We start from the raw sequence: 17,465 nt of genomic DNA on the forward strand, positions 1-17,465 counted from the left end.
TCACAGCAACGCCGGATCCTTAACCCACTGAGCAAGACCAGGGATCAAACCCGCAACCTCGTGGTTCCTAGTCGGATTCGTTAACCACCGTGCCACGACGGGAACTCCTAAGGGTCTTTTAAGAGAGATTTCCCCTCTCTTTTCACCTTTGAATATTATGTGCAAATGTGCTGTCTGGAGCTGCTGCAGCTATTTTGTAACCCCAAGGGCAGTAGTCAATAAATTAAAAGCAGCAGAGCACAAACCTGAAAGAATATCAGTCCTTGATGTCAACATAAAGCAGCCAAAATACTCCTTGAAAATGAAGCTATGTTATCTCTTGACCTCTAATGTGAGATTAAAAGTGTCCTTATTGTTTTGATACTCTGTGTATGTAGTATTCATACGCTACTATATATAAATATATATATACATACATACATATATATACACACACACACTTACTATAGATAGATTGCATCACTGTGCTTTCAGATACAAGAAGCCCTAAGAGTGCCAACCTGACTGAGGTTTCAAGTGTCAGAGCAGAAATGCCCATTCCGTAGTAAAGAGGAAATGGAGTAATATACATAGATTCTTTCACTCCTGTGGGCTCCCAAAAGCCACTGTCCCTACCCCAAAAAGCAATGCGTAGGCTAGTGGCTGGTGTATTTGCATAAAACAAAAGAATTCTTTTTTCTTCACTATGTTTCTTATGGGAGGCACATCACCTCCCAAAAGACTGCTACTGAGGTGAAGATGGTTGGTGAAGTGATAGCAGGTACCCTAACATGGTCACTTTCCCTGAGAATTGTCACACACACACACACACACACACACACCATTCTGACAACTGTCTAGGACCTCTGGGATTCACCCCAGGTTTCCAGCACTGCTTTAACACACAGCATCCCTTGGAGTTGGCTGTCTCCTGCCTCCAGGTAGGTGTCCAAGGAGCACTGCACTGAGTGCCCTGGCAGTTTCAGGCCTTGTAAAACAACAGTTTGATGCCCACCTTTGTTAGCCCCTGCAATTCTAAAATGCATGAGATAAAAAGGAACGGGAGGGAAAACCTCATGTGGTTCAGAAGGGCACAGGCAGAAGCAGATGTACTCAATACTCCGCCATGCTCAATGGGGACATTCTAAGCATGTAACAGAAACCTTTAAAATGTGCATGCTTTTTGAACCAGCACCCTCACTTCTAGGGAAAGAAAATAAGTATGCAAAGGTGATTCACTGTGAGGTTTACAACAGCAAAAAATCGGGAACAGTACAAATGTTCCTTAGTGGGAACTCGTATAAATACATTATGGTACATCCTTACAACGGACTACTACACAGCCATTAATATCAATGAGGGAAAAGAGACATGGAATGGTATTACAATGTATTAGGTTTAAAAAGCAGGTAATAAAGTCAAATATAAACTCTCATTTTCATTAAACAATATCTAAATAAAGGCACAGAAAAAAGTTGGAAGGTACAGTTACACAAAGGAATTGAAAGTAGTTACTTGGGGCATTAAAATTTTGGGTGATTTACACTTACTATTTTCAAATGACATGAGGAATGCTGGAATGTGTAACACGTACCCCTCAAAAAAGAGCGGTAACCATCTAAGCGAGAAAGCAGGGCCAGGTAGACCAGATGTCTACTTCAACACTGGCCGACCTTGGTAGTATTGGCAATGAGGTGGCACTCTTGTCTTCCACCATGTTCCTGCTTTGACAGTGACATGGCATGAAGAGGCAAGAGACACTCTACTCCCAGGAGTCCTTGAATTCACTGGGAGAATTCTTCCTAGTAGGTCTGAACATCTTTTTAGTTTAGACTAAGAGCTAGCAGATATCCAGCAGCAGCAGGAGCCCCAGGCAGATGATGGCTGGGATGCAGGTGTTCAGTGACTCTTTCAGAGATGCCAAAGTGAAGATGGCCCCTAGAATGGAAAATGAGGTCCCTGAGGCTCCCCCCTGGGTGTGCCCAGGAGATTCAGGGGCTCAGAGCCCTCCAGCCAAGGCTGACCCACTCCAGCTTAAGCCCTCTCTTGAACACTCCCCTCCCACATACATACCCAAATACCCTCAACTAGCTGCATTCATCTCTCTCAGAGAAAGCAGAACCAGAAATCAGAAGTTTCTTGAACGTAGCCCCCTCTCAGTTGGCAAGAAAGAAACAGGAACAATCCAACCAAATAGGTTAGGTAGGTGAGTAGGTGGGAATTTTGGAACAAATTCTCCCTGATCCTTCTCCTTTCTCAATCCTAGTGGAAGGAAGGAGGCCCAGGAGTTGGTGGTGGAGGTGCAGGAAAGATCTGGAAATGAGGGAAGCTACAGAGATGGAAAGAAAGCCTGGAAGAAGGGCAGTGGTGGCAGAAGCAATAGTGACTTAAGGCCAGAGGAAACGGAAGCGCCTGAAGATGTCTAGCCTTCGAAGCAGCAGCTGTCTTTGTACATCAGCAGTTCCTGTGGGCAGAGTTGCTATGAGGGGGCCCTCTAGGAATGCCGGCCACAGGGAAATTCTCTGCCTTTCTGTTCAGGGGGCCCAGATTCCTTGCTCTCTGTTCCCACCTGCCAGACACATGAGTCCAGTGGCAGCTGCTACTCCATCCCCTCATTTCAGGGTAGAGGTGAAAAGAAAGGGGTAGGGGCTTTTAATTTACAATATATTATAATGAAAATACCATGCAGCCAATAGAATTGATGACAAAGTATATTTGACAAAGTGTTAGATTAGGTTTAAAAAGAAACTGTCCTAATCTGAAGGCCTTGGAAACTGCAGTAGAGCAGGAAACTGCAATAGAGCAGGAAGTGCTTCTGGTTTCAGAGAAAAAGGATTGCAACAGTAAAGAGAACAGCCAGAATTTTGTGTCACCCTTCCCAAGAAGTCCCCATTTCACCAGCCCAGGTGCAGCCCCCTTACCCATCATGAGCAGAGTCAAAAGCAAGTTACTGATCTCTTGCAGCATCGGTGGGCCCAGGACCAGCAGCAACCCAGCCAGCAGTTCCAGCCAGCCCACAGCTACTTGGTAGCTCATGGGATCTGGCTGGTAGCCGAACACCTTCAGTGGAAACACCTCAGCGAACTGCACGAACAGAGCTTTCTAGAGATGGCAGGGAATGCCTGTCAGCCACAGTCACCAAGGATCCACTCCCCAGGTGCTCCACAGGGGCACTCTGTCCCAGTGCCCTTGACTCCCCTAGCAAAGAAGTCACTACTCTAGGCCAAGTCCAGGGCTGAAGTCAGCCAGCCTGGAAAGGACAGGGCCTCCCGAGGGAGCAGAGCTTTGGGATCAGGGATAGGCTTTATGCTCCAAGAAGGGCTGAATGGTGGTACAGAGATGGACTGATTTTCTCACCAGGTTACAACCCAGCCCCAAATCCCAGGAAGGGGAAGCGAGACTTGGGCCTTCTCATCTAGGACCAAGGCCTTTGGGACGCCACAGCTTCTCTTCCTTGCCTGGCCTGGTTTCTCTTCAGGCTAGCATGCAGGGGATATTTGGAGATGAGGAAGAGGATGGAAGGGAAGGTTGTTCCTTAAACAGATTTCACTCAGTATCAGATGCTGGGACTTGGATCTCATGTCAGTTGCTAGAAGGGGAGTTGAGGGTGTCAAAGTGAGTGACTCATCTCACTGAGTCAAACTCTGTCCTGGGCCACATCTCAATCCTCAGGTTGGCTACCTTTTCCTGCTCCCCCATTTCAGCTCTACCTCCTGTACCCAGGGTTGTAAGGAAAAAACTCTGTCTGGCTCTGAGGATGTCCTTCCCCAAACAACCCACCACCCTAAGCCAAGAAGGAGGAGGAGAATCCAGGCCTGGGAGAGGGAGGCTGGCAGGCCTAGAAGTGGGGCTTATCTGAGGGGCTGGACAGACTGACAGACATAAGGACAGGAAAGCTTTCTTGAGAGTGTGCAACTAGACGGAAAGCTGAAGGGCAACTTCTACACTTCCCTCTCTGGATTCAAAGTCAGGATTTGGTTCCTGTTTCCAGAGTGGCCTGCAACCTTTAGCAGATACACTTCACATTCAGAGCGGGTTTCCTATCCTGCCAAGCGGGGGTTAAAAAACCCCTGCCTCATGAACCTCCCAAGAATGGAAGCAAACGAAGGCGGGCAAGCAGGTCCCACTCCCTCCCCCTGGGTCCTGCTCGGGTTCCAGATTTGCCTGAGGCCACCAACGCCCTTGTGGAAAATCCAGAGAGGAACTGCCCAGGAAGAGGCCCACGTCTAAGTCGCGGTCCGGTGCTCTCTCCCAGCCCGGGCCTGAAACCAGGCGGGTCCGCGAGGCGCGGGGCCGGGGCTGGCAGGGCGCCGGGGTCACGGCCGGGGTTGCAGAGCCCGCCGCCGCCGCCGCCGCCGCCGCGCATGGCCGATCCCCCCGCCCAACCGCCCACGCCGCGCCGCTCACCATCTGCTCCGACACCGGAGCGGAGATCTGCCCCGAGAGCTTTGCTGTCCCCGTGAGCGCGAAGAAGCCGCCCAGAAGGACGCGCAGAGCTGCAAGCGGGAGCGCCATGGCCGCGCAGGCCTCCCAGACGGCGCCCGCCCCCGGGCAGGCCCCGCCGCAAACCCGCCCCCTGCCGCCCGTAGGAGTCCTCCCTCAGCGGCGGCCCGAAGATCTGCGCTAGAGCCTCCCGTCCTCACCTTACTGGGCGGGTGCCTCCCGCTTTTGACCCAGCACGGGCTGCGGGAGGAAAAGGAGCTTGGGCGGGGACACCCATTGCACAGATGGGGACACCGAGGCTCACTTGCTCTTAATTGACTAAACGGGCCCTCTGAATTCAGGGACAGTCTCCCAGCCAGTATGGACTGGGTAGAACCAAACATGGGTACCTGGACGCAGCTTGCAGAAGAGTTCGGTTATAATCAAAACACCTAACTTCAGTGGGCCTCAGTGTCTACATCTGTAAATGGGGATAATGTCGATCTGAGCCTGGAGCAGGCCTAGCACAATGCCTGGCACATGTAAGAACTCAAAAGAGTTATTTGTAAATTAGTAAATTTATAAAATTATTAGGAATAAATCAGTAACGAGTAATTAAATTTGTCAGTAGAGAGGCTTTGGTTGAACAAACCCTACAGGCCACTCCTGGCCCGTCTGTTCTTACCTGGAGATCTACCTAGACCTAGATGACCAATACGACAAACTCGGTCAGCTCTCTGGGTTTTTTTACTCCTTCCCCCTCCCCCAGCTAACGATGTATTTGTTTACATTTTTTAATTATATATATATATATTTTTTTTTTTTTTTTTTTGCCATTTCTTGGGCCATTCCCTAGGAATATGGAGGTTCCCAGGCTAGGGGTCAAAGAGGAGCAATGCTGGATCCTTAACCCACTGAGCGAGGCCAGGGACTGAACCCTCAACCTCATGGTTCCTACTCGGATTCATTAACCGCTGAGCCACGATGGGAACTCCAATGATAAAAAATTTTTATGGAAGCTTTCATAACACATGAAAATTACATGTAATTCATTTTTCAGTGGTCATAAATAAGTAGTTTTATTGAAAGACAGCCACATTCATTTGTATATAGTCTGCAGTTGGCTGCTTTTGTGCTGTAAACACAGAACTGAGTGTTCTCACCTTACGGCCTACAAAGCCTAATATATTCACTACCCTGGCCTTTTATGAAAAAGGTTTGCCAAGCCCCGATCTAGAGAGCCAGAGAGGATCTTTAGAGGGGTCTCAAACTCTCCCCTGCTTCCACTTCCTGTTAGCAGGGCTGCTTGGACTTCGTTTTCTACCTACCTGCAACTTGCTGGGTAGGTAGCTGGCTGGCTGAAGACTGAAATGTCCCATGTGCTTCTAAAGGCCAAGCCGTTTCAATGTCCAGGTGTGCTAGCTATTACATTATAAACTGGGCCTGTCAGTACCTACATCTTTGTCACTAATCCAAATTATGTGATCAATCAATAAAATAGCTAATTCTCTATCCTGGATTATTAAAATTATAGTTATTTGTAAATGCATATATAAATTCCTCAACAAAAAGAAAAATTATTAAAACACTTATTAAATCACCAAAAACACATATCCATATTAGGAAATTATATTTTAGGATATTTATCTCATACAAAATTTAACACAAAATTATAGACTTTGATAATAAGCAATATGCACATTACTATTCTTTTTCCTTGACTAATTTCTCTATTCTCGGAATTAAAGACGTGACTGCAAGTCGTAGGGCAGGGCCAGAAACCAACAGATTTCTTTGCTTTAACTCAGTCAAAGCTGAAAATGTAGCATCACATAAATAAATAGTTGAAAAAGGCAATAAAAATTTCATTGCCTTTTCATGGAGTTCTGGGTAACTTGCCTTTGCATTTATCCAAAACTGAGTTACAGACATTGATTTAAATATTGATTGTAATCCTAAATCTGAAGATAACTGTGCTAGTTTTTCTTCTTCAAAGTCCGTGAGATTACTATTTTGATGGTTCATAAAAGGATTAATTATCCACAAATTTCCTGAACGCAAGTCTTCTTCAGGTAGGTAACAGTCATTGAACATTTGAGAAAGTCCTTCGAGGTGTTCAAAAATAATGCTTGAAATACTTCTCATATTTAAGCCTGATGAGTTTGAAAATTCAGAAAATGAAGGGAACATATCATAATCATTCTCTTGTGTGCGCTTCAACCACATTTTTAACTTTTCCTTAAGCATATCAATTTTATTATACAAACTGAAGAGAGTGGTCATAGTTCCTTGGAGACTTAAGTTTAGTTCATTTATAAGTGAAAAAATATCTGATAAATAGGCCAACTTTGCAACCCATTCCTCATCAAAAAAATATTCAGCCAAATCTGAGTGCTTTTGATTTAAAAATATTTCAATTTCATGTCGTAATTCAAATAATCTTTTTAAAATTCTCCCTCTCGATATCCAACGTACTGCAGCATGAAGTGGTAAATTCAAGTGCTCAGACCCCATCTCTTCACACAAAATTGTTAACATCCGTGAATTCAATGCATTGCTCTTTATAAAACTTAAAATTTGTGCTGACTGCAAAAGAATTTCATGTAAGCATGGAGACAACTTTGCTGCTGCTAAATGTTCACGGTGAATAAAACAGTGTGTAAATGCCACTGTATTCATGGCAACTTCTTGAATTTTTGCCCTTAAACCAGAACACCTACCAGTCATGCTTGCAGCCCCATCTGTACAGAGACCAACACAATGTTTCCAATTCAGAGATTTACTATCAATATATTTATTTATTAGTTCAAATATTTCAAAACCAGTCATTTGAGAAGGCATTTCAATGCAACATAATAATTCTTCTTTTATATCACTACAACCATAATCAATGAAACGAATATAGCACAAAAGAAGGGCGGCATTTGACATTTCTGATGACTCATCTATCTGAAGGGCAAACCACTTTGATTCTCTGACTTTTTGAATCAGCTGATCTTCAATGTCTGCAGATAGTTCATCAATCCTGTGTCCAATCGTATTATTAGAAAGAGGAATGGTTTTCATTTTGTCTCCAGCAGTGGAACCCAAAACTTCCGAACACATTTCTGCTAAATATGGTTTAATTAATTCTTCAGCAATGGAAAATGGCTTTTTGCTGGCAGCAATTTGGAAAGCAATTAAATACGAAGCTTTCAAAAGTGACTTTTCAACTAGTAAACACTTTTTCAAAGCACTGTTTTGACATTCCATTTCAAGAGACTTTTGTTCAAAAAAATCTACTGGTTTGTTTTCTAATTCTGAATGCTTTGTCTTCAAATGATGAGAAAGATTTGCTGGCTTCATGTTTTCACTGGATAAAATTTCTCCACAAATGACACACTGTGGTCTTGGTGAACCTTCTTTTGATCCCGGACAGATAATAAAACCAACTTTTAAATATTCTGCATCATAAGTCTGGAAAAAACCTATTCTTTTTTTCTTTGCAGGTGGAGAATCAAGTTCTGCATCATTTTTTTCATTAGGCATAGATAAATCTGAATGAAATATTTGAATCACTGTTATTTTCAAAAAGAAGCAATTTTTTTTTTTTTTTTTTTTTTTTTTTTTTTTTTTTGCTTTTTAGGGGTACACCCATGGCATATGCAAGTTTCCAGGCTAGGGGTTGAACCAGAGCCACAGCTGCCGGCCTACACCACAGTCCATGGCAATGCCGGATCCCCAAGCCACTGAGCGAGGCCAGGGATCAAACCCGCATCCTCATGGATCCTAGTCAGGATCATTAACTGCCGAGCCACGAAGGGAACTCTGAGCAATGTTCTTTATGTCTGTCCCCCGCACATTTAAAATTTATACTTTGTTACCATTTATATTTGTCAAGCATATACTAATTAAGGTTTAAACACAAACCATAATGCTTCCATGATGCTACTGAAAACTGAATTTCTCCTTTGACCAAAGCTTAGTCATCGACTGTAGTGAAGCTGTACGCTGTGGTACATGTACTAACAATGCCACATATTCAATAGATTAGTGGAATTTGGGCTGATGTCTACAGAACACACCAAATTAAGAATAAACTCTTTTACTTTTTAAAAGATGAGAAAAAAATGTTGCAAAAAGTTAACATTTGGCGAATCTAGATGACGGGTTTTATTCATTGTGTATATTAATTCAAGGGTGTTCATTTTCAATCTTTCTGAATTTTGAAAGTTTTCAAAAGTAAGTTGAGGGGAAAAGTGGCTATTAGTTTCAATACCCAGTGTCACTGAAGGTGTAGAGAAATGGATATTCTCAAACACTGCTGGTTGGAGCATAAATTAATATAACTTTTCAGGAAGGCAATTTTGCACTACACATCAAAATCTAAGCCTTAAAAATCTATGAGAGCTTTTGAATCAGTAATTCCACTACCCAGGATTTATCCTAAGGACATAATTAGACAAGTGGAGAAAGATCCACTTACACGGCTTAACTCAGTACTGTTGATAACATTAAAAAACTCGAAGCAATCTAAATGTCCAGCCTTAGAAGGATGGATATACATTGTGTATTTCTATACATTATACACATTTGAATCTATGTAACCATTAAGAATCTCAATGTATATTTAAATATACCCTGATGTGAAATGATGTTTTCGTGCAGTGTCAAAAGAAAAAGTAGTTTACAAGAGTATATAGAATACATCCTAAAATTTAATTTAGAAATTCAAAAAATGCGTAAGCATACCCATACCCACATATATAGATGTCCACAGATCCCTTACTATTTTCCACATGTGAATGTATATTTAATATAAATTCATGCACACAAAGAGTGTATCGTATTATACACCTTATACATTTTATATCATTAGCATGTAAAACAATCAAATTTACTGAAGAAAGAAAACAGAATTCTCCTTGACTCCTACCAAAAGAAAGCCATCCTACATAAAAACTTATGGTTAGTTGCTGACAGACTAAGCTTTTAAATACAGTATATTATGTGAAGTAAAGTTATCATTAAAAACAAAAATCAGGAGTTCCTTGGTGGCCTAGCAGTTAAAGACCCACCATTGTCACTGCTATGGCATGGGTTTGATCCCTGACCTGGGAACTTCTGCATGCCACAGGTGAAGCCAAAAATATATAAATATTTATATGTTGGACAGAGTGGGCTGTAAGAATAATTGAAAATATAAGGGTAGTGGGATTAAAAGCAGTTAACATGGATTGGGGAAACAATGTACAATATTCTCTATTATGAATTCAAATAATCTTCCTGATCACCAGCACCTCATACAGTTTTACTTTTAGTAAATCAATTCAGTGTTTTAAAAAAGAACCAAGGTTAAAACACTAATGCTGTTGGAGTTCCTTGGTGGCCTAATGGTTAAAGGATCCAGCATTGTCACTGCTGTGGCACAAGGTCAATCCCTAGCCTGGGAACTTCCTCATGCCATGCATGTGGCCAAAAAAAAAAAAACACTGATGCTTTTAAATTTGTATCTTAGTGATTATAACGGCTTGTCTGTACATTTGAAAAGCAATGCACACATACAGAAGATGCCTGGCCACTCTACACATAGTACTTTGTGTGCATACAAATTCAAATTAGTAGTTATTAGTGCTAGTGACAATAAATACAACAGGAATCAATTAGATGTTCAAAGAATATGATCCAAGAATTAATGTATGTTTTCACATTTTAGAAATTGTCAATTTTATTTTCCTCTCTTAAAAAAAAAAAAAAAACACACACAAAACAGAAAACAACTTACAACATGTGGAAAGCACAACACATACCTGTCTGGCATTCCTTGTGCTGTATATGTGGTTTGCAAGAGGTGGCCTTGGTCTGTGTGACGGGTTTGCATAGTACGGCTTTGTTCTTTAAAAGCCTCGAAGACTGAGGAGACAGAAGTTTCATGGCATCTGTCTTCATACTTCCCTAGGTAAAAACAAATTCAGAAACCAAAGAGAGATCTTTTAGTACTTTCTCACTGATTAAACTGCAATCAATTGAAAGGTGACACATATCAAGAGAAATATAATTTTCTGAAAGAGTGGCACAATAAAGTCACTTTGGAAAATACACCCTCTAATTCCTAATTCTTCAAACCAGTAATCAGTTCCTTTTTTTTTTTTTGCTTTTTAGGGCCAAACCCATGGTATATATGGAAGTTCCCTGGCTAGGGGTCAAATTGGAGCTGCAGCTGCTGGCATATACCACAGCCACAGCCATGTAGGATCTGAGTCTGCGACTTATACCACAGCTCACGGCAATGCTGGATCCTTAACCCACTGAGCCAGGCCAGGGATCAAACCTGCATCCTCAAGGAAACTTGTCAGACTCGTTATCACTGAGCCACATGAGGAATTTCCCAGTTCCATTTATTGAGTTTTAAAGTACTCTGTCTAAAATAAGTACAATCAAAACAATGAAAACAATCTTTGCTGATTAGGACAATTGGCTATTTAGAAAAATTAGATCCAACCTCTATGTAAAAAACATCCCATATCAATTAAAGACCTCGACATGAAAAAAAAACAATCTTTAAACTCAATAGATAATTTTCTTTTCCTCTTTTTCTTTCTTTCTTTTTTTTTTGGGCCACTCCTTTGGCATATGGAGGTTCCCAGGCTAGGGGTCGAATTGGAGCTACACCTGCCGGCCTACGCCACAGCCACAGCAACTCGGGATCCAACACTTACACCACAGCTCATGGCAACGCTGGATCCTTAACCCACTGAGCGGAGCCAGGGATGGAACCCACAACGTCATGGTTCCTAGTCAGATTGGTTTCTGCTGCGCCATGAAGGGAAATCCTTTGATTTTTGTTATTTTTCCCAATGGACAATTTTCAAATAACCAGAACTCAGAAAAGCACTCTTAAATAAAATATAAAAGAGTGAAAAATAAAGTAAAAAGACTGATACATTTGACTACCTTGAAATCTAAAACTTCTGCAAAGGTCTTTAAAGTTGAAGGATAAGCAACAGAGTGGAAGAATATAGTAAAAATATGTTCTTTCATTCAATAAACATTTACTGAATGCTTACTATAGGCCAGGCCCTGTTTTAAGCCCTGAGGATACGGCAGAGACAAAGCCCTGCTTTTATGGGCCTTACATTCGAGAAGGAGACACAGAATATAAACAAGTAAAAGGAATACGAGATGTGTAATTCCAGGTAGTGATAAGGGCTCTATGAAAGAAAGAAAGCAGGATAAGGGAATGGAGAATGACAGCTCAGAGGAGAGGTAACTTTGGAGTAAATATCTGAGCAAAGACCTTCTGAATATTCAAAAGGGTATGCCTCGCAGAGTTGCTGTGGTGGCTCAGCGAAAACAAATACAACTAGGATCCATGAGGACGCAGGTTTGATCCCTGGCCTCGCTCAGTGGGTTAAGGTTCCGGCGTTGCCGTGAGCTGTGGTGTAGGTTGCAGACGCGGCTCGGATCCCGCGTTGCTGTGGCTCTGGCGTAGGCCGGTAGCTACAGCTCCGATTCGACCCCTAGCCTGGGAACCTCCATATGCCGCGGGAGCGGCCCAAGAAATAGCTAAAAAGACAAAAAAAAAAAAAAAGGATCTGGCATTGCCTTGTGCTGCGGTGTAGGTCGCAGCTGAGACTTGTATCCTGCATTCCTGTGGCTCAGGCCAGCAGCTACAGCTCCAATTCAACCCCTAGCCTGGGAACCTCCATATACCTTGGGTGCAGCCCTAAAAAGACCAAAAAGGCGGGGGGGGGGGGTATGCCCTGCAAACGCCTGAGGTCAGAGGATCACAGGCAGAGGAACTGAGGCACAAAGGCCCCAAGTGGGAAAGAGTGTGGCATGCTTTAGGAAAATCAACAAGAACAAGGATGAAATAAAGTAAGCAGGGGGCTAGAATGCTAAGTTTGGAAAGGTAGGCAGAAACCAAATTGTACAGGACCTAGAAGTTGTTTTTTTGTTTTTGTTTTTGTTTGTTTTCTTTTTAGGGTCTAACTTGAGGCATATGGAAGTTCCCAGGCTAGGGGTTGAGTTGTAGCTACAGCTGCTGGCTTGTACTGCAGCCATAGCAATGCAGGATCCTAGCTGCATCTGTGACCCACACCACACCTCACAGCAACGCCATATCCCCTTCCCACAGAGCAAGGCCAGGGATCAAACCCACATCCTCATGGATACTAGTCGGATTCATTTCTGCTGCACCACAACAGGAACTCCAGGACCTGGAAGGTCTTAGTTTTTAATAAATAAATAAATAAATAATAATAGGATTATATTTTAAATGTGGTGGAAAACCACCAAACAGTGCACAATAGTGCTCCTCATTGTGGTTTTGCTTTGGTCGGTTTCAGTTACTTGTGATCAACTGCAGTCCAAAAATATTAAATGGAAAAGTTCAGGAATAAACAATTTATAAGTTTTAAATTATGTGCCACTCTCAACAGCATGATAAACTCTCATTCTGTCCTGCCCCGGAAGTGAATCATCCCTTTGTCCAGCATATCATGCTCCTTAGTCATTTAGCAGCCGTCTTGGTTACCAGATCAACTGTCATGGTCTTGCAGTGCTTGTGGTCAAGTAACCCTTATTTTATTTAATAATGGCTCTAAAGCACAAGGGCAGTGATGCTGGTAGTTCACATGTGCCAAAGAAAACCCCTAAAGTGCATCCTTTAAGTACAAAGGGAAAAGCTTAACACTTCATCACAACGCCTGTTATTCAACTCACTTCATCTCACTGCATCATCTCATGTCACAAGAATGGTGAATACAGTACATCAGGTATTTTGAGATAGAGATCACATTCATATAACTTTTATTACAGTTATAAGAGTTCTACTCTATATATACTTGTTCTACTTTATTGTTTTTGTGGTTAATCTCTTACTGCCTAATCTATAAATTAAACTTTATCATAGATATGTATGTTCAGGAAAAAATGTAGTATATATAGGGTTCAATACATGGTATCAGGCATTCACTGAGGGTCTTGGAATGTATCTCCTCCAGATAAGGGGGGGTACTGTATTTAAATTTATTTTTTAAATAGGTAATAGATGAAATAATTTTGAATGATGTAATAATTTGAAAGGTATGAAAGTGTATGCATGAGAATTAAGTTTTCCACACCTCTCTGCCATCTATCCAGACTCAAACTTGAACACAGTGCTCCCAGTTTCTTATACATCCTTCTAGAGATGGGCTATGTAATTAAATAAGCTGCTTCTGACTACACATGGTAACATATTATTAGCAAGTTTTAGCACCTTGCCTTGCCACTTGGGAAACTATCTTGGAGGTATATTCATATAACTTTATACAAAGCTGCCTAGTAATAGCTTTATACACTGAATGTACTGTATATAATTTGAAGTCTCTGTTGCTAAATTTGTTTTTTCCCTGCACCCACAGCATATGGAGGTTCCCAGGCCAGGGACTGAATCTGAGCTGCAGCTGAGACCTAAGCCACAGCTGTGGCAATGCTGGATCCTTAATCAACTGTGCTGGGCTGGGGATCGAACCCTTGGCACGGCAGAGACAAAGCCAATGCCAGATCCTTAACCTATGCTACTAAACATTTAAATGTTACAAATCTTTTGCTATTACAAACAATGCTACAATAAATATCTTTACATACAAATTGATTTCTACATGTGCCAGTATATCTACAGACTAAGGTCTTTTTTTTTCTCCCCTGCAAGAAGCTTTATTGTTTCCATTTGGTCCATGGCTTGGGCGAGGGTTCCAGGGGCAGCAGGAAGAGGCTCTAGTAGAAGCCCTGACACCAGGGAGATGCCAGAGGGGCTCCTCAAAGGCAGCTGGGCTGGAAGCTCCTGGCCCTTCTTGAGTTGAGGGTGAGCCTTCACAGAGATCCTCGCCTAGCCCAGCCTGCGGAATCTATCAGGGGATTGTCCATCTTCTTCATGAGTTTCGCCTCCTCATCTGTGAAGTGATGCTCCAGGACACCGCAGAGGTAGGGATCTGCACGAGTGGAATCAGGGTATGAAGATCCAAAAGGGCCTGGTTCCGGGTCTTCTCTACAACCACGGCAGCTCTCATGGCATCCAGGGTTTTACCCCACTTATCCCAGGATGGTCTCCGGACTCCCTGGAAAAGAACACGGCCACTGCACTGGTTATACATCTTCAACAGACCAACTCTCAGAAGAAGTGGCCCACACTCTCCAGAGTCACACCATCATGGTGGAAATAGATACTCATAGTGGTAGGTGTAGGAGGTCTGCAGATGCAGGTTGACCAGGCGTTGATGGCAGCCTCCATCCTGGTGGAGTAATTTTGACCAATCTGGGAGTTCTTGGCTGACTGGCAATAGGACCAAGGTGGCTGGTCCTAGAGACAGAGGATGGCTGAGAAAATGGTTCTGAAGGTTACAACTGGAAAAGACGTTGGAGGCTGATCAGAGGCTGGAAGAGGAGATGACCCTGAGTCCGTTCCAGCCAGATACTACTGAAGCAAGCGACAGATCTGCAGGACTGCCTCGCACACGGACTAGATAAGGCCTTATAAGTGCTGTTTGGCAGGTCAAAGTATATGAAAATCCGCATGTTACAACGTATGGGAGTTTGTTTCCCAATACTCTAAACATTATTATAAAACTGTTTTGCTATTTCTCAATAAGGGAAAAATTATTTAACAGTAGTGTGCTTAGATATTTTTCATGTTTAAGCATTATTTATATATTTATAGTTTCTATTCTGTGAACTATCTATTCATATCTTTTAAAAAATTCCATGTGTGGATTTCCCATCATGGGAACTAGTGTCCATAAGGACGCAGGTTCAATCCCTGGCCTCACCCAGTCAGTTAATGATCCCATGCTGCCGTGGCTGTGGCACAGTCTAGCAGCTACAGCTCCAATTCGACCCCTAGCCAGGAAATGTCCATATTCCTTGGGTGTGGCTCTAAAAAGACCAAAAAAAAAAAAAAAAAATTCTATGCATGTTTTTGGAGTGGGTAACATGTGACAAAACTTAAAGATTCGAATAGTAAACAATGAAAAATTAATTAATTCTTCCTCTTAAAATCTCCCCATCTTAGAATTCTCCTTAGAGGTAATCAATATTATTTATTTATTGGCTGCCTCCCAGAGATATTCTACACAAATGTACAGGCATGTGTTTTGTGTTTTCTCACTTATATATGAGATAACTCTATGTCTGTACAGACAGATCTGCCACATTCTTTTTAATTTCATAGTATTTCATAGTATTCCACTATGGGATATAGCATATTTCATAGTATTCATAGTATTTCATAGTATTCCACTATGGGATATAGCATATTTAACTATAGTCACAACAGAGCCACTGTGTAGTGTGGCCAGGTGACTAAGTGTAGGATTGGAGAGGGTACACACAGGGCTACTGTTTTCTTATTTGCACAATAACTCAGGATAAACTCACAATGGCTATGACCAATGATGAAAGAATCAGGATGTCGGAGTTTCCGTCGTGGCGCAGTGGTTAACGAATCCGACTAGGAACCATGAGGTTGCGGGTTCGATCCCTGCCCTTGCTCAGTGGGTTAGCTGTGAGCTGTGGTGTAGGTCGCAGACATGGTTCGGATCCAGCGTTGCTGTGGCTCTGGTGTAGGCTGGCAGCTATAGCTCCTGATTAGACCCCTAGCCTGGGAACCTCCATATGCCGCAGGAGCGGCCCAAGAAATGGCAAAAAGACAAAAAATAAATAAATAAATAAATAAATAAAAATAATCGGGATGTTTTTAGGCTTTTGCTACAACCAACAATGTTGCAATTATTATCCTCGTACATCATTCCATAAATACGTAAAATATATCTCAAGGATAAATTTTTTTTTGGGGGGGGGCTATGTCTGCAGCATGTGGAAATTTCCAGAATAGGGATCAAACCCATGCCATAGCAGCGACTCAGGCCACAGCAGTGACAATACAAGATTCTTAACCAAATTCACCACCAGGGAACTCCTGAAGGATAAATTCTGAAAACTGGGGTTCCAGGGTAAAACAGTAGTTACATTTTAAATTTTAACAAGTTTTATTAAAATGTCCTCTGTACTACTGACAATATGTAAAAATGCCTTAAAAGTGTTATCTATCATTTTAAACTTTTCCATCTGAAAAAAAACTAATTCTAAATGGCATTTCTCTAATCCTGAAGTTGAATGTTTGTATATGTGTAAGAATTATTTTTATTTCCTAGTCTGTAAGCTGATGAATCATATTTTTACCCATATTCCCAATGAGTGTTGGATCTCTTTATTGATTCACAGAAACTCTTTACATATTAAAAAACCAGACTTTTATGGGAGTTCCCATTGTGGCTCAGTGGGTTATGAACCTGACTAGTATCCATGAGGATGCCAGTTCAATTCCTGGCCCCGCTCAGTGGGTTAGGGATCCAGCATTACCATGAGCTGCAGTGTAGGTTGAAGGCTCGGCTTGGATCTGGCTTTGCTGCAGTTGTGGCAAAGACTGGCAGATGCAGCTCCAATTCAACCCTAGCCTGGGAACTTTCATGTGGCACCAGCGCAGCACTAAAAAGCAAAAACAAAAACACAACAAAAAAAGACCTAGCCTCTTATGAGATAAACTGCAACTTTTTCATGTGTCTTGGCGGGGTTGGGGAGGCTTTGCTTCTGGCACACAAAATTTCCTGGGCCAGGGATCAAACCCACATCACAGCTGCAACCCAAGCCACAGCAGTGACAATGTCAGGTCTTTAACCTACTATGCCATCAAAGAACTCCTTTTCGAGTTATCTTTTGACTCTAAAATGTAGTTGAATTTCCCTAACAAATCTTTTATGACTTTTGGGTTCTGTGACATATTTAGCTTTCCTCACTCCTGCATTAAAATTCTTTCCTATACTTTTCTCTAGTGCTTTTATTATTTCTTAAAAATTTAAATCTTTTCTCCATCTGGATATCATTTTGGTTTAACTTGTGAGGTAGAAATCCAATTGTATTTTTCTTCCATATGTCTACCCAGTTGTCACAACACTATTGAATAATCCAGATTTCTCCTACTGATCTGAACTGCTACCTTTATTATTTCTAAATTCACATACATATTGAAATATATATATATATAT

The 17,465-nt window shown here is 42.1% G+C and overlaps 2 protein-coding genes across 13 annotated transcripts in view; both read right to left on the reverse strand.

The window, feature by feature from the left end:
- On the reverse strand, positions 1,355-4,544 carry TMEM35B (transmembrane protein 35B). The gene is made up of 3 exons (XM_021095886.1): positions 4,387-4,544; positions 2,901-3,081; positions 1,355-1,917 (listed from the first exon to the last, which is right to left on the reverse strand). The coding sequence occupies exons 1-3, from the start codon at positions 4,492-4,494 to the stop codon at positions 1,820-1,822; spliced, it is 387 nt and encodes a 128-aa protein (XP_020951545.1). The 5' UTR covers positions 4,495-4,544; the 3' UTR covers positions 1,355-1,819.
- ZMYM6 (zinc finger MYM-type containing 6) overlaps positions 5,462-17,465 on the reverse strand; it is a 54,612-nt gene continuing 42,608 nt past the window's right edge. For 4 of the 12 annotated variants that reach the window (XM_021095879.1, XM_021095880.1, XM_021095875.1 and 1 more), the window contains exons 15-16: positions 10,191-10,335; positions 6,029-7,937 (exon numbers count right to left, since the gene is read on the reverse strand). In XM_021095879.1, the coding sequence (XP_020951538.1) occupies positions 6,106-7,937; positions 10,191-10,335 (1,977 nt within the window). In that variant the 3' untranslated portion in view covers positions 6,029-6,105. Of the gene's footprint in view, positions 7,938-10,190; positions 10,336-12,944; positions 14,484-17,465 lie in introns of those variants that run through there. The other 8 variants (XM_021095884.1, XM_021095885.1, XM_021095882.1 and 5 more) reach the window with 4 other exon arrangements.

Source organism: Sus scrofa, chromosome 6, assembly GCF_000003025.6.
Source record: "Sus scrofa isolate TJ Tabasco breed Duroc chromosome 6, Sscrofa11.1, whole genome shotgun sequence".
In the NCBI taxonomy this organism is placed as follows: Eukaryota; Metazoa; Chordata; class Mammalia; order Artiodactyla; family Suidae; genus Sus; species Sus scrofa.

Bases quoted from the DNA above. Each gene is read 5' to 3' on its own strand.
- TMEM35B (XM_021095886.1), bottom strand. From the start codon at position 4,494: ATGGCGCTCCCGCTTGCAGCTCTGCGCGTCCTTCTGGGCGGCTTCTTC. The intron at 3,082-4,386 runs GTGAGCGGCGCG...TGCCATCTCTAG, and splicing joins CTCCGGTGTCGGAGCAGATG to AAAGCTCTGTTCGTGCAGTT. The intron at 1,918-2,900 runs GTAAGGGGGCTG...TTTCCATTCTAG, and splicing joins TTTGACTCTGCTCATGATGG to GGGCCATCTTCACTTTGGCA.